General features: G+C 28.0%; 2 protein-coding genes across 2 annotated transcripts in view; both read left to right on the top strand.

Annotated features, from left to right (window-relative positions):
* Positions 1-18,198, top strand: part of LOC125876066 (defensin-like protein) — a 235,779-nt gene that overhangs the window by 116,851 nt on the left and 100,730 nt on the right. The gene's annotated exons all lie outside the window — the stretch shown is intronic.
* LOC125876044 (very-long-chain aldehyde decarbonylase CER3) lies at positions 1,162-11,458 on the top strand. The gene is made up of 11 exons (XM_049557145.1): positions 1,162-1,396; positions 1,943-2,169; positions 3,024-3,256; positions 3,880-4,099; positions 5,058-5,185; positions 6,507-6,763; positions 7,381-7,488; positions 8,469-8,675; positions 9,444-9,554; positions 10,037-10,210; positions 11,092-11,458. Exons 1-11 carry the CDS (start codon positions 1,346-1,348, stop codon positions 11,266-11,268), a joined length of 1,893 nt encoding a protein of 630 aa, XP_049413102.1. The 5' UTR covers positions 1,162-1,345; the 3' UTR covers positions 11,269-11,458.

Here is an 18,198-nt window from a genome sequence, read left to right as displayed (position 1 = left end):
AAATTTATTAACTCTCAATGTGTTTATCAAATACCAAATAAGAAAAGTGTAATGGTCGATCCAATATGGACCCCCCACCCACCCACCCACCCACCCCATATTACTTCTCTAGAATACCCATCTTTAATAACCACACGCAAATTAAATTGAAAAATAATAAGTATCTCAAAGCACTTACAAGACAACCAGATCAGTGTTATGAAATAAAATCAAGATTCATATTTTCCCTAGTGAGCTTTACATGATCCATATTTAAATTAGTCGACTCTCAAAATAATTATCGAACACCAAATAAATTTTTTTTTAAAAAGGGTAGTGGCCACTCCAAAGTTTGCACCCACGTGCACCCCCATCCCACCTCCACCCCCACCTCAACCCATATTGCTTCTCTACAATTCCCATCTCTAATAACCACTCACAAAATAAAATACTTATATAATATTTCCTCATTAAATTCTCACCATCTCTATACAGCTGTGCTATTTCACTCCTAATTCAATGAAAAAATAAATAAATTTTGACGCGTTGAATTTTATAGTTTTTTTTTTAATTATTATTTATTTTTGAAGTTCATTTTTCTGTTGCAATATAAAGGACTGATAGTGACAGTAAAAGTGGAGTAATTTTTCTAACAAACAAGTAGATGTAGAATTTTTAAAAATATTTCTTCACGTTGAAGCTCGACTAAATCCAATTTAGTGTCGAAAAGTTTTACATGGGTTAAAACACTTCTTAACGAAGGCAATTTCGTATTCACGAGGAACTCGAACCCGAGACATCTGATTAAAAATAAATGAATACTTTTTTTGTTTCCCACCCGGTTCGGAGGCCGCATTAGAGCTCCGATTAAATTCGGATTGCGCACTACAATGCCCATTCGGGGTGGCGATTCCAACAGGATTTTCTCCATACGCACGGCTCAAATCCGAGACCTCTAGTTAAGGGTGAAACACTCCCACCAGTGCACCACAATCCATGTTGATAAAATAAACGAATACTTATCACTCCACTATAATTTATATTGATAATTTAAATATATTTTTTATTTTTTAAAACTCTATGATAAGTCCAAATCAAACAAATAAATTAAACCGAAGCTTTTTCTATTTTATAAGATCACATATTTCCATTTTCATCATCTATATAAGTGAGAATAGCCCAATGCTAACATAGTTCAATTATTTCACTTTCTTGAGAAACTCAAGAAAACTCACAAAACAATCTTTTCTTTATATTAAAGAAAAACAAATTCTTTAATTTTCTTATATAGGGATTTGTTGTTCTTCAACATATTGTTCTCTTTAAGAGGAAGAAGATTTTAAGTATTTTTTTTTCTTGTTTAACAATGGAATCTTCATTGTCAACATGGCCATGGGATTACTTGGGAAGTTTCAAGGTACTTATTAAAATTTCTAATTTTATTTATTAATCTTTTTTTCATATTGTTTCACTACTAAAAACACACGTTTTTTAGATGGATTTTCGTTAGAATTCCATCGAAAATGTTCTATTCAAAATTGTTTTTGCCAATTTTTCATCGAAGATTATTCCAATTTTTCGATGAAATTCTGATAGGAATGTCTATCGGAAAAACTCGTGTTTCTAGTAGACTTTTTTTCTTTATGGGGAAAAAATTTCACAAATAGCCACTTTTCAACTCTATAATAGAAAAAAAAAAATAGTGATTATTTTAGAGTTTCAACTTAATAATCGCTTTTCAACCCTTCATAATAGAAAAATAGTGATTGGTATGGAGTTTTAACTTTTACAAGTGAAACTATATGATGTTGAATAGTCATGGAGTTTCACTCGTAGAACTTAAAACTCCAGAACGATGATTATTTATCGATTACACGTTGAAAAGTGGCTAGTCCACACTATTTACTAGTATAATAATATGTGCTTACTTTTTCTTTTCTTTTTTTTGTGATTTTTGGAACAGTATTTACTATATGGACCCTTCATTGCAAAGTGGTTTTACTCAAGATCTCAAGAAGAAAACAACATGAAGGAAGCAACATGGTGTTTACATATTCTCATCATATGTTTACTTAGATGCACTATTCATAGTGTATGGAATACTTTCAGTAACATGTTGTTCTTAACTAGAAATAGAAGAATAATCAAAGAAGGTGTTGATTTCAAACAAGTTGACAATGAATGGGACTGGTAATTATCTTGAATTTATATTCTTTCAATTTTTATTCGGTGGAATCAGCTATTGATGCTTGCGTCACCAACATATGTTGTTTATGTTTATAATTGTTTGGGGTATGATCCTTTTTTGGACCCTATATGATCTTTGTATACCAAACACAGAGTGGTGAATCAGAATTTTTAAGTTTATTGATTTTGAATACTTAAAAAGCATGCTAATTGGGTTTTGGACAATTTATGTATACATATTAAGTGAATTTTTTAACATAAAAACAAGTTTTAACCAACTCTAGCTCTGCCGTTACGTTGACACCAAGTTGTACCCCCTTTTGGATCATTTTTCTAGAATTTATTTGCAATTTGAACTCTGGAATCAGTTATAGATGTTTGTGTCAGTGTTTATTGCCTATAACACAGTCCCGGAGGGAGGGGGTTATCCTTTTTCAAATTTTATATTATCGCAGATGCTAGAATTTTGAGTGTATGAATATTGCATTTTAGAAAAGGTAGCTCACTATATTCTGAATAATTATTTATTCATATTAAGTGATTTTCTTAGTATAAATACAAAGTTTTAATCAAAACTATTAAATTCTGTCAAATATGTAACTTTTCCTCTAGCTTTGCCCCAGCATCGGGTCCCCCCCTCCCCCCACCCCCTCTCTTTTTTTAAATAAAAAATCCTGCACTTAAATTTCATCTAGTTTTGTGAATTCTGAAGAAATTCTATCATACGCTTTTACTAATAATATATCGAGGGATGTAAATTCCTTAAGAACACAATAATAATACAATCAAATCATCTATTTTATGTTATTAATTCATGCAAATTCTTACTTGACAAAAAAATTGTTATTTTTTTCCAGGGATAATTTCATATTACTTCAAGCTATGATTGGTTCATTAGGTTTCTACATGCTTCAAGATCAAATAAATCTCCCTTTATGGGATTTTAGAGGATTTTTGGCTATTATAATTCTCCATATAACAATTTCAGAGCCACTTTATTATTTCTTGCATAAATGCTTTCATGGAAACTATTTATTCAACAATTATCATTCACTTCATCATTCTTCACCAGTACCCCAACCATTTACAGGTAATTTATTTTATTCACTTATTAAATAGTATAAATAATTTTTAAATTATCAATATATTTTAATTTGTCGTAGTAGAAAATATTATTTGCCTTTTTTTAGATTACTAATTCTACTTATTATGATCGAGTTCTTATTTTTAGTTACATTTTAAGTGATTTGATCATAATTTAAATGTTATAACTCGTCTATAAGATAACTACATGTCTCATATTAAATGGAATTAGCTACATGGAAAACAAAGTATGTACTTGTTGTTAGCGGTGAATTCAGAAATTAAAACATGTTTTAGAAAATACAATAATTAATGTTACACCTGAAATTTTGAATTGATGATCATCTAAAGTAACTTTTGAACCCCTTTATTATATTATAAGTTTTTGTATATCGGAGAGATTTATCAATTTATATATAAATTATAAATTTTAAAATTACTTATGCTTGATTTATACAGTATAATTCTCCGTCCTTATAACTTTGCCTTTATTTGCTATAACATGTTAAACTATCATGATAACGTAAAACTATTTTTATCTTATTAGTATATATAAGATAAATCCATACTCATTGTATTTATAATTATTTTATTGTTTAATAACTTTTTTTTTCTGGATGGAAATTTCAGCTGGTCATGCTACATTTTTTGAGCACATAATATTAGGTGGAATTATTGGAATTCCAATTCTTGGGTCTTGTTTATTGGGATACGGATCATTAACTATGATTTATGGTTACGTGTTGATATTTGATTGGCTAAGATGTTTGGGACATTGCAATTTTGAGATTATTTCTCATCAATTATTTGAAGCAATTCCTTTTCTCAAGTATTTGGTCTACACTCCAACGTAAGTATACTCTCTTTTTTATTCGGTACATTGAACAACTATAATTGAACGTTGAGAGTAATAATTTATACATAAATTTTCGTGCAATTTATAAGTTACATAGTCAAGTCGTGAAATAATTAATTAGAATAGAATTATACTTTTTGAGATGCAATCCTAGTTTTGAACACAATTAACATGGGAGACTTTCTGCATCGATTGTCCTTTACTTTTGTTTAAAAAAAAATTATGTATAAATTATTGTCAACATGTTGTAACAATGTGATTTTTAACTATTGTTTTGAGTAGAAAACAAGATTAACTTTTCAGTAATTTGTGCAGAAAGTTTCGTGTCTATTGGTTTTGTGGCCAATTATAATTTTTTATTTTTTTATAAAATCAAATCTTTATAGGTCGGTATTTTGACACATAAGAGATTAATAAAATTCATTTTTCTCTGTTCAAAAATTATATAAAATATTTGATGTTTTAAAAAATATATATATTTATCACTTTTTAAAAGTTGATTATTTGTATTATTTTGCTATAATTAGTGAAATGTTTAAGAGAGAGATATATTTCTTTTTAAGATTAAAGTTGGTAAATATTTTTCTTCAAAAATGTGCAACAATTATGAAAGATAGATACTATACGTGGATATGTATTATTTTACCTTGAGAAATTGTAATTGAATTTAAATATTTATTAAAACCAGATTTCATTTCTTTACAGTAGAATTTCAACAATTTTTTTTTTTTGCATATTGACAAAAGCATTAAATAAACTTTTCAAGAAATTAAATGGTTGCAAAAAGTTGGTGTACCTCTGTCATAGGCAACAAAGAAATTTAATGCCATAATGTAAAATTATTTTTTATATAAAAAAAAAAGTGCCTTTAGTTTGCTCATTTATTTCTTCAATTTTTTTTCTTCTAATAACCAATTTTTTGTTTTTCAAATTTTGGCTATAAATTTGACAGGTACCACAGTCTACACCATACAGAAAAGGAGACCAATTATTGCCTATTTATGCCAATTTTTGATGTATTAGGTGACACACTTAACCCAAAATCATGGGAAATGCACACAAAATTAAGTATTGAATCAGGTAAATATTCCTCTCGATGTTCGATATCTACATTGATGACAAGCTAGATTTAGATTTGCACCTAGTTGGTTGCTAACAAGAAACATGCGATTTCATGTCTATTTTTTCTTTTTAAAAATGGGATAGGAGAAGGGTAAACATGGAAGAGGACTATAAAGTGAGAAATTGAACCCTAATCAATACGATGAAAGTTCAAATAAACAACTAATTTAGATACTAAGATTCTCCAATATCAACAATTTCATATCGTGAGATCGAATCCGTACCGTCTAATCAAGAATGAAAAAGTACTACTTACCATATATAATACATATCTTAATATAATCTAACGATATCGAATATAACTAATTATGTAAACTATTAGGAGTATAATAATATATTTTAATTGTCATAGCAATTTAATTATTCATGTTCTAGCCGGTAACATGTCTTAATTTACAGATTACTAATTTCTTTTTTTTTAAGATTAATTACATATTTTTAGGTGATTTTATAGTGTAAATTGTTTTGTCAATTTTGTAGTTAAAAGTATATATCAATATGGAAAAAGGGAAAGTGTTAATTTATTACTACAAGGACAACTATGAACATCATTAATAAATGTTTTGTTTCTTTAAATTGAAAATGAGTCAGCTACTATTTAATAGAGAAAAAAACTAGTTGGAATTTTAAAATTTATATATTTGTAAATATTCATATTAATTGTCATAAAGAAGTTGTGGGTGAAAGTACAAGAAAAAAGTACCCATATCTCAAAATAAATATAATCTTAGAAATTCAAAATAAAAATTAGTATTTTTTTCAACTATAATCTTATACTCCAAGAAACATTTATTGAATATAAGTAATTTAATAAAATACATATCATATATATATTTTTATAATATACATGATTTTTCTAACATAACACTTATTTTAAAACAATAAAAACATATAACATGTGCTTTTCATGTAGCTTTTATCAAAATTTATTAACTTAAAATTTTAAATCCATTTCTCTACTGCTAAATTCACATAAATTCTATCCCTATTACAAATATTTATTTGACTATACATATTTTTATTGAAAATATAAATTTTCAATTGAAACATCAGTCGAAAATTCATGTCCAAATTTCAAACACATCTTGACAATTCTTAAAAATGTCTTTCGACTTCAATCTTGAACTTCCTTCATCGAAAATCTATATCCATGCACATCATAACAATGTCAATTTCAAACATTTTTTTTTAGTTTTTTCGACTTTTTACTCGAATGTCATTCAAATTCTTATCTAATTTTTTAAATATATATATAATATTTTTTATTTTTTTTTTGCAGGTAAAAATGGGAGGGTACCAGATTTTGTATTTTTGGCACATGTAGTAGACATGACTTCTGCAATGCATGCACCATTTTTATTCAGATCATTTGCTTCAACACCATTTTGCACAAGACTCTTTTTGCTTCCATTTTTGCCATTGGTTTTTGTGTTCATGTTTGTCATGTGGGCATACTCCAAGGTCTTTTTAGCAACTTTTTATAACTTGAGGGGTCGATTGCATCAAACTTGGGTTGTTCCTCGCTTTGGATTTCAGGTTTGTTAATATTATCCTTTTACCCCCTTTATTTCTCTTTTATTATACTTTTAACCCGCTTAACCCTTTTTTTTCATGAGGTAAACACGTGAAATTTATTTTCTACATAGAGGTGAATCTAGCTTGTAACCTATATACACGTGAATACAATTAGTTTTTTTTTTTTTTACAGACNTTTTTTTTTTTTTTTATATACAGACTATGTTTATATATTAGTAACAAATATTCCACTATTTTACTGTGAACTCAATCAATATTGTATATTAATTTGATATTGTTATAGGAATTCATAAATTTTAGTACATTTTAGAAATGTGTCCGACACATATATGATTAGTTAATCACGGTTAAGTACTATGTATTTGACTTTAATTTTTAACTGTTAAGGTTAAATTGGTTGGGTTAATGTAAATACCTGATAAAATATAAGTATTAATTGGACTGATTTTGTAGTGATTATATCATTTAAAATAGAAAAAACTACTTTTATGTACTTAATTATATTTTCGCTGATACTTCTATAGTTTTATCATTTATTTTTTGAAGAATATTTTTTAAAAAAAAATTATTATATTTTGAAGTGTTATTTAATTCTGATGATTTATTTGTTGTTGCAGTATTTTTTGCCATTTGCAGCTGAAGGAATTAATAACCAAATAGAACAAGCAATTCTTAGAGCTGATAAATTGGGAGTCAAAGTTATCAGTCTTGCTGCATTAAATAAGGTATTTTTTTAACCCCCTCTCCCCCCCGCCACTCACAATTTTTCGAGGCTCGATTATTTCGAATTTTACGTTTATGTTAACGTGCTGTTTAATAAAAGGCAATTTTAAAAAAAAAATAGAAATCTTGAGACTTTTAGTTAAAAATATAAAAATACATATCACTTGACATCAATCTTGATTTCTTAATTTAATTACTTATACAAATTGATCATTAGGCATCAAGTTCTTGTCACATGGTAATCAAATATATAAAAAAAGACTAATACATGTGCTACTATATGATATAAAAAATGTAGCAACGTGCCATTTGTGCAAAGTTAAGTTCAACACACCTATCAATGAAAAATTGCGTAACAAAAATATTTTTGTATTCTTAACTAGAAATGTTGAGTTAGATCATCAAAAAGTCTAGTTACCTAATACCTATTACTGATGAGAGGTTATAGATATCTTGTAAAATTAATCATGATGCATAAAAATTGATCCGAACATCGCAATCATAAAAAAAAGTCCAAATTTAAAGTGTAATTTATTTATTTGCATGTGATGTTCACTTAGGTTGGTTGAAACTTTTAAAATTTGGTAGGCAAATGGACCTTTCATTCATTAATGCTACAATAAAAATAGTGAAGGTGCATAGCTGTATAATAATGATTTAAATCCATTTATGATGAAAGTAACCTACGTTTCAAGTAAGTACTGTTCTATCTATTCTTTTTTATCATTAAAGAGGTGTCTCAAACTATATAAAAGATATAAATGTCTCAATAACTTTCTCTAGTCTTTTTGGTTTTTTCAATAGGATTTAACTTATATAAATCGATGATAGTGTGTAAACAATATTTTTTTATATTATTAATGCAATTTAACCTCTTGTAATTGGTTATAAGTTTTTATCGTAACTGACTTGATTATGTAAATATATTTTTACGTAAAAAATACATCAAACTTAATTTAATTTTATTTTTGTATATTTTCAGAATGAGGCACTAAATGGAGGTGGAACATTATTTGTGAACAAACATCCTAACCTTAAAGTTAGAGTTGTTCATGGAAATACATTAACAGCAGCAGTAATTCTAAAAGAAATTCCAGAAAATGTTGGTGAAGTTTTTTTAACTGGAGCTACTTCTAAACTTGGTAGAGTTATTGCTCTTTACCTATGTAGAAGACAAGTTCGTGTTCTTGTAAGTATCTCACAATTCCTGTTCCGCTCGTTTCAATTTATGTGATATATTTTTGTTAGCTCAACGTAACTCATTTTGAGTCGCGTGACTAATTTAACTCATCTATAAGTTTATTTGATTTGGATTAAATATGTTGCCCAAACTAATTTATGAGTTTAGGTTGAATTTGGACGGGTCAAAATGAATAGGTTACTGACCTGCTCAAAAGCTACTTGGGTTGTAATAGACTAAAATACGGGTTATAAGTCCAGAGGCGAAGCTAGGTGGGGGTTGGTGGGTTCGGGTGACTCCAGTAGCTTTTCCGTAAACATGTATTTATACTAGAAAACTAAATAAATAAATATATGTATATTAACTTGTGAACTTCTAATAAAATTGATTGATGGTTCTGTGGTAAGGAAAGGACAGTGAAAATGCTTTTCACACTAGAGTTGTGAGTTAAAACCCCCCTCTCGTTTTTCTTTAAAAGGAAATTTAAACCCCCAAACACTTAATCCAAACTACCCAATTCTTATAATTTCATGAACTAATTTTGCCGCTTCTAACTATAATAAAGGAGAAAAGAGTTTTATTTTGTAATTAAATAAATTATAAGGAAAATAAACAATGAAATTAAAACTTGATAAGAGTAACATTTGAATAGATTAATAATTCGTTTATTTATTAATTCAGTATATTGTATAGGGGATGTAAATTGTACAATTTATTTTCTTTAATTTGGAAGTTAAATAATTCTCATCTATAATTATTTTTTAATGCAAATTACAGATGTTAACTATGTCTACTGAAAGATTTCAAAAAATTCAAAAGGAAGCTCCTGTTGAATATCAAAAATATCTAGTCCAGATTACAAAGTATCAAGCTGCCAAAAACTGCAAGGTAAATATATATTATTTATTTAACAACTTGTAATGTTTTTTTTTTAAATTTTATCGCGACTTCTTTGATCTGTATTTTTTAAATTTCTATTAAAATATTTTATTTGAGCCAAAAATTTATTGAAAATAACTTTTTTCATTCATTTGAACCCCCCTTTCTTGGTTTTAGCTCTGCTCCTACATGTATGCCACAATTATCTATTAGATAACTTGATAAACTAGAATATAAAAACAATTATATTGTTATTGTATAGAAGTTATACTCAATCGAAATATAGGATAAAGTAATAAAAAATGTTACAATTATTTATCGTTGCAGTTGTCCTTTTCGGTTAGAAAGGCATTGTATGTACGTAGTTATCTGTTAGGTGACCAGATATAGTACATATAAGTAAATAAAAATTAGAATAAAGTGAAAGAAATATTATTTATTATTGTCAATTAAATATTTTTTTTTGTTTATTTGTTTTGTGATATTTATAGGCATGGATTGTTGGAAAATGGATTACACCAAGAGAGCAAAGTTATGCACCTAAAGGAACTCATTTTCATCAATTTGTGGTTCCTCCAATTTTGGCATTTAGAAGAGATTGTACTTATGGTGATCTTGCAGCTATGAGATTACCAGAAGATGTTCAAGGAGTTTCTTCTTGTGAGGTATGTCTTAAATACTATTTTCAATCTATATTATCTGTCTTTTCAGATCTTTGCGCATGTCTTTTAAAAAAAACGTTTAGTGTAAGATTAGTTGTCTAAACTACACTTTTATCTCTCCTCAAACGTCTTATTTTCGTTCCAGTTTATGTGACCTAATTCCCTTTGTTTTAAAAGAGTGATCCATTTCTAAATTTTGAAACGATTTTACTTAAATTTTTTGATTTATCCTTAATAACAATCTCTTGTAGTTAAACAATTATTATTGTTGCATGTTTAATATCATAAGTTTCTAAAGTATACATTTATTTCTTAAACTTTATGACTAGTACAATAGGCTTTTATTACAATAGGAGGAAGTGTATGCTTTCGACGAAATGGTTAAAAGCATTATTCACTCTGTTTCAACTTGTTTGACATTATTTAGTATCATTTAACTTTAAACTTCTCATTTTTCCTTAACAACAAACTTTACTACCACACAAATGTTACAATTCTTGTTAAAGACCACGTCTTTCAAAAGTCTTGTAGCTACACAAATGTTACCACACCACAAGGTCCAAAAAATTACAGTCACCACACAAATATTATAACATGTTTGAGACTTCAAATTTTCAAAGTCATTATTTTTTTCTTAAAACTTCTTTCTAGTCAAACTTATACCAATCAAACTGAAACAAAGAGAGTACAAAAAGTTGCACATTCGGCCACTCAGCCAAAAATATTTACTTACAAGTACTAGCCAATATACATATACTAATTATATATTTATCGATTATCTTTTTGGGTGAACAACTATTTAAGTTAATTTCTATATTTAATTTTTTCATTCAAAATTAAATTTTTTTTCATAATTTTTTTTCTTCCTATTTTTTTTTTAACAGTATACAATGGAGAGAGGGGTAGTCCATGCATGCCATGCAGGAGGAGTGGTGCATTCATTAGAAGGATGGACACATCATGAAGTTGGGGCTATTGATGTAAACAGAATTGACTTAGTTTGGGATGCAGCTATGAAACATGGTTTAAAACCAGTTTCATTTCTCAAAAAAACAGATTAATTCAATTAATTAATTAATTTGTGAAGTCATGAAAAAGCCATAAAGAAAAAAAAAATTAAGAGGGGAAAAAAAGGTGATTGGCTTAGAATTCAGTAATTGATTCAATTCAAATAGAGAATTTTTATGATTTTATAAAATGCATATATAGATTGTTATTATATTCCAATGACTATATACATTAGATACTAAAGTCCATTTTATTTCTTTTTTTGCCATGTCTCTAGTGTTGTGTTTGTTCAATTACTTTTCTCAATTCAAGATATCATCATAGAAAAAAAAATAAAATCTATAGTTGTTGTATATAGAAGGAAATCTTTGTATTTGTTCAGATATATTTTGATCGTTATAGTTAAATGTTGAAAAATCGATTTCAGAGAACCTTGATTGCTATAGTGAAATATTGTTAACAAGAATGATTGTTATATAGAGAGGTTTGACGGTACTTATTAATGTCAGATATGAATTCAAGATGTGAAGTTTATGAATTTTTATAATTCTTTTGTATATCATCGAACTCTTGATCCATTTATACTATTGGATTTGAAGTTTATTATACGCAGATATTCAATAGAATTGGCTTAGTTTGGGAAGAAAACTATGAAACATGGCTTGGGAATGGACAATCTCTTGTGGAGAACACTTTCTCCATTAATGGATTTTATACAATATGAACCTGAATTAATTGTGTCAGAAAAGTACGAATATCAGATGATTATATATACACTTTTTTTAAAAAAAAAAAAAACAAACCTATAAGGCAAAAAAGGATGTTGCATGACTTGCATCAATGGCCCAATGTGTCCCTTTTACTTTTGGCCCATTAATTACTATCCAAATAGTAATTTATTGGGCTATAAACAGTTAATTTTGAAGACCCAAGATAATTAAGATGAAACTGAATCCCTAACTAAAACACAAGAAAAAAAAGTATGTTAACTATACTCCTTCCTTTGGATTTTAACAACCGCCACGTACTGCTCCCCCAATTCATTATGAACAGATTTGTAAAAAAAATCAAAAAAATCACCCGAAATCTTTCTCACCAAAAATTTAATTGGATAATACACATGAAAAATAGAGAAAATCACCTAATCATGTTAAATTGTCCCTAAATGCCAAGATTATGTCGTGGATCATGATGAGGTTATACGTACAACTACCCTAGCTAATTATGGAGGGTTCCGTAAAGTTTTTTTCATCAAAAATAATCATCCAAAAATCATATCATCAAAATATTTATGGGATAACACACAAAATTAAGAAAATTTCCATTAAATGACCTTAAATTGAGTTGTGAAACATATTCAACAATGTAATACATCAAACCTGACATCGTTTATCTGAATATATTTTAATTTACTTTTATAATGAAATATTATTAAATAAAATCTATAGTATAATATAATCTAAAATTAATTTAAGTTTTTATTTTTTTTATAATAAAATATTATTATATCGAAGATATTTTACAACTTGATCAATATAGGAAGATACATATAAAAGGTACTACTTCCCCTTTCTAATTTATTTACCTTTATTCGAAATACGAGAGTTAAATTAAATTTTCACATAAAATCTTCATTTCTGTGAAATGAAATTTATATATTTAAAAATTATATGAATAAAAAGTATTAGTAATTATTATAATAGTTAATAATTTAAAATATTTTAAAAATATTTTGAAAAACTATGATAAAAAAATCATTTGAACTATTTATTATTTTGACCACTTACCTGTTTCTTTTCCAGCCACATAATTAAATTACTTAGAACTAACATCTGAGGTCCATATGTTGTCTAGGCATAAATGCTATTTGTAGGTTTCAGAAAAAGAAAATTGAGTACACCCTAGTTATGAAATTTTAGTTTCCAACTATTTGGATCTAGTTCGGAGTTAATTAGTTCAGAATGAATGTGATTGTATTTTATAGGACAAATTACTTAAGTACATAACATTACTTTACTTATTCTCAATATTTCCCTACTCTTTTACTAAAATACAAAAATCCCTTATTTTCCTCCAATTCAACTTAACCGGATACTTTATTAGTTTAATTATCCGCCTGTTATTAATTAATGTATCCGCGCTGCTATATTATGCATCCGCCCGTTAATTTAAGTATTCGTCCGTTATTAATTAAAGTATCCGTGCCAACTACTTAATAATTTAAGTATCTGCCCTTTATTAATTAAAGTATTCGCGCTGCTATATTAAGTATCCGAAAGACACTAAAAAAGGGATTTTTGGTAATTAATGAAAGAGTAGTGATAGGAAGTAATTTCTTTCTTATACTATGTGATTTGCCTAATTTTTACTATTTTATATTCCAAAAGTTTTCATTAATTAAAAGAGAAGAATTTCCAAAACGATTTTATATATCGTTATAAATTCGTCAAAAATCATGGGATTTTTGACAAAACAAATGTTGAAACGTTTATGATGAGCAATTTTTTGGTGAAATATTCAATAAAAAATTTTCCATTTTTAGTAGTATCTATTTTTGTATATGTGTACAGTGTATATAATACATAATTTGTGTCGAAAACAATGTTGGAGGAGATCTTAGATTTTAGACATAAAATATAAAGTTTAACAGAAACATTTTCTGATAAGAAAATTTTCGATGGATTCTATCAGAAATTCCATGAAGTCTGGTGAAATTTTATATGCATAATTCAAATTGAGAATAATGATTTCAGTTGAATCTACATTATCCAGACATTCGTCCTTTGAATGCGAAGCCACTCACTCATCCCCTTCCCTACACCTCAACTATTGAACATCAAAATTCAATATAATTCGAGTTGAGAATAATAGCTTTTAATCAAATCCCTTCCTCTAAAATTGTTGAACATCAAAACGAGACACATGCATTATATATAATAATTTCACTTGAATCTACATAATTTATTCTAGATCCACCCTTTCAGACGAAATCATTGATCATTTTCACCTTATCCCCTCCAAAATTGTTGAACATCAAAATCAAATTAATAAGATACACACAATTATATACATAGTTCGAATTGATCATATTTCAATTGAATGTACATAATTTATTCTATATCTGCCTTTTCAGACGAAACCACCCATCCCTCTTGACCCCCACCCAATGACATCAAAATCAAATTAATGAGACACACGTGCATTAGCTTCTTGGTGATAAGTCATGGGCATGTAGCTAGGTTGTGTTCCTCTCTTGTTTGAGTTTAAATATTATGTCTCTTTCTTAAGTTCATATAGTTGTATATATATCCACACCACACGTGCATGTATTTATTAGAGTTGTATGGGTACTATTCTTTAATTTGGCACTTCTCTTTTAGGCTATAATTATTTAAATTACTTGAGACTTCATGATTTTTAAATATATTTTTTATAAATTTATCGATGATTCAAATTCATTCATCTCGAAATTAGAAATGCAGATACTTATCATCTAAGCAATTCTCATTACTTTGTCTTGTGAGACTTAGGCTGATGGACCACTTGTGTGTGATCTCAGGAGAATGTAAAATGTGTCACATGGATAGTGTAGACAAGATTAGTAAATAATTAGATCACTTAAATAAAATAGTAATAAAGTTATCAAAATATAAAGAAATTTATATATGAAAAAGTCAAGGAGATTTGAGATGCAAGAGGTTTGGCTTCGCTGAAAAACTAAGCTAACGTTTGACCATAGATTTTTAAATATTTTTGGCAAATATTATTTGGGTGAAATTTCATCATATGCTTGGCCATAATATTTGAGAAACATATTTCACTTTTTTAGAAAAAAATATGATTTATACCTATAAATTTTAAAAATTACCAAAACTAACCATAAGTTTGTATTACAAGTCAGTTGGATCTTCGTTGCAACAAATAACAAGTAGTGTCCATGACACTGGAGCAATGTGCATGGTAGTTTGCAGAGGCGGAGCCAGAATTTCAGACCAATGGGTTCTAAATTTTAAAAATGAACAGTGATCTTAACCTAAAGTAACAACCATCAAATTTTTAATATTTTTACTATCATCTTCAATATTATTCTAAGTGAGGTTAAAATTATTAAATTCACCATTAATATTTTGACACCTAAAATAAATATTTTACTAGTTTCACTATCACCTTGAACCATCACTGCAAGTCTGCCACCAAAACTTAAAATTTTGAAAAGCAAACAACAATTATTTTAATATAATAAATGATCAATATGTGGGATAACTCTAGAGTCAAAGATTAAAAATCAATTTTTGAATAGACAATCATACCGTGTAAAAGTAAACAAATAAGAAAAAATAATGAAAAGAGAAAGAAAGAGTACATACAGGAGGCAAGATTTCTGATGGTAGCAATCAGATCAATAATAAAAGTTAGAACCCTAACTTTTGAAAAAAAGATTGAGTTAAACTTTTCTTAATGTTTGAGTAGAAATTAATAGTCAGATATTGTTATAGAGTACAACACAAATACTATTTTTCTATTTTTTACATTTACCAAAAAAAAAAAAAAAATTTTAAAAATTACATTAAACCCACATATAATTTAGTTAATCCTTATTTTTCTGGTTTTTTTTCTTCCACGTATAATTTAGTTAATCCTTATTTTTTTGTTTTTTTCTTTAAATTCTTTTTATATAAAACCATGTACGAAACTATTTTTTCTTTAAATTCTTTTTATATAAAGCCATGTATGAAACTATCCCAAAAATAAATCATGCCTCCCACGACCAGTGGACCGAACGATTTCTCTGGGTGCACAGACACCATTGGGCCAATCGTTTCACTTTCCTTGTGGGTTCGCTGAAAATGTATATTTTTTATACAAATACAAATATAGAGTCTACGGAAAAGCTAGGGGGTTCGCCCGAACCCCCTTCTGATACAGTAGCTCCGCCCCTGGTAGTATGGAGTGAGTGCAACAAGCATCATTCCATACATCGTGAAGTAGACAAAACACATGACTTTGTTACCCTGGCCCGATTGTTCATCATTTTCATCAACAACCATATCATCACTTTCATATTCATTGAATATTTCATCACTACTTTGGTGTTCACGTAAAAAATTATGTAATACAACGCAAACAACTACTATAGAGGGAGTTTTTATAAAAGATAAAAGTTTGGTATAAAATTTCAATTTTTAAAAGATCCCAAATAATGAGATTTGGCCCAAATACTAGAAAAAACAAGTATTTGGGAATTTGGGATATTTGCCAAAAAATGACAAGTTATATGGACAAATACTATTTGCCAAATTCACCCCAAATATTTCTTGGGAAATCTATGGCCAAACGGGTCCTAAATTGTATATACAAGATTATAATTATTGTTTTTATTTTTGTTTATTAAAAACAAATTAATAAATTATGAGGGGATGGGGTTAATTAAAGAGAAAATACATAATTACCCCATCAAACTTAGACCCTTTTTTGAAGGAGGCACCTTAAGTTTGCGGAGGTCCTATCACCCCACGAAACCATTTAAATCTACAATAAATACGCCATTTTGACCCATTTTTACAACAATTGTAATTTCACACTAGAAAAGCGCGTGAAAGAGTAAAATTGCAGCCCCAATCCAATGGAAAACTGACACATGGCATTGTTAAACTAAAGTGAAAAGAGGCCCACGTTTCTTCTTCCCCAAACCACCATTAATGGCTGTTGAGAGCTTTTCTCAACAGCAAAAGTTGGTTCTTTACTACGTGAAGCGAATTTTTTTATTGTATACTCTATCATCAAGTTCTAGCAATTCATCTTAAGGCCTTTTATTAGAAAAAAATCTACTTAACAACGACATAATACTTGATCAATTTAGCACCTAATTTACCTTTCAGCAAAGAAATTTGAACTCATTTCTGTTCATATAGCTTCCCCAGATCAAAAGTATCAAAGAATCTACTTGAACAAATTCAAAAAAATGTGAAATTCACTTATAGAACTCAAAGTTGGTCTTGATTTCGGAATACCCACAAAGCTAAAAAGGATTAAACTAATTTTTGAAGAAAAATATTTGAAATCAAACACCAAAAACACTGAACAATAACAAACAAAACTTACATAAATATATATCTACAAAGAAATTCAGAAAAAAAAATTCTTTTGAAGTGAAGTAAATCGAAAGAACTGGGAAAAGGAATTGGGAAAGATGAACGATGAATTTTCTAAAAAGATTTAAGGGTTAAAATGTGAGTGGGTCGGGGTTTTACCCGACCCACTATTAAAGAAGTAAGAAAAATAAAAAAATATTATTTTATATGGGGTGAAACACACGCACTGGTCATGAGATTACAAATATTGTAAAAGTAGTGTATTTAAAATTGTTGGAAATGGTTGGATGGGGTAATAGGACCCCCACAAACTTTAGATGTCTACTTCAAAAAATGGTACAAATTTGACGGGGTAATTATGTATTTTCCCTTAATTAAATATAGGGGCATCAACTAATGCTTAGGTCAAACTTTCTTTGCTAATAAGTCATAATCAATAGGCTATATCATGGTACGTACCTATAAATCTATAATATTGAATTTTGTGCATGTGTTTTCACTTCATATAATTAATGAGATGCCGTCGATTAAATTTCACATTCGAGTTCTTAGTAAATATCAAATACTAGTCTTTATTAGAAAGTTTATACTTTTCGATGTGAATTTAATTAAATTTTAATAAGGATATTAGACATTAAATAAACAAAAAGAAAGATCGCTATTTTTTTTTGGCTTATATAGGGGTTTTATATTATTTTGTATTTTTTTTTTCTTATTCATAAAAGAGACATGATTTACGATATATTCTTAATTGTGGTGGGAAAAATAGTATCGTTTCACTCTTAATAATTAAAAAACTCATATTTGAATTTTGGGTAACAGTTTGTGGTTACCACTACTATTATATGTGAACTATACACAAACTTTACGGTGATTATTGAGCCGAAAAAT

Source organism: Solanum stenotomum, chromosome 9, assembly GCF_019186545.1.
Source record: "Solanum stenotomum isolate F172 chromosome 9, ASM1918654v1, whole genome shotgun sequence".
NCBI lineage: Eukaryota > Viridiplantae > Streptophyta > Magnoliopsida > Solanales > Solanaceae > Solanum > Solanum stenotomum.
Note: the sequence above shows the minus strand (reverse complement) of the source record. Positions and strands in the feature narration are given on the sequence as shown.

Coding starts and splice junctions, on each gene's coding strand:
- LOC125876044 (XM_049557145.1), top strand. CDS start 1,346: ATGGAATCTTCATTGTCAACATGGCCATGGGATTACTTGGGAAGTTTC. Junction 4,100..5,057: donor TATTTGGTCTACACTCCAAC/GTAAGTATACTC, acceptor TAAATTTGACAG/GTACCACAGTCTACACCATA. Junction 6,764..7,380: donor TTCCTCGCTTTGGATTTCAG/GTTTGTTAATAT, acceptor TTGTTGTTGCAG/TATTTTTTGCCATTTGCAGC.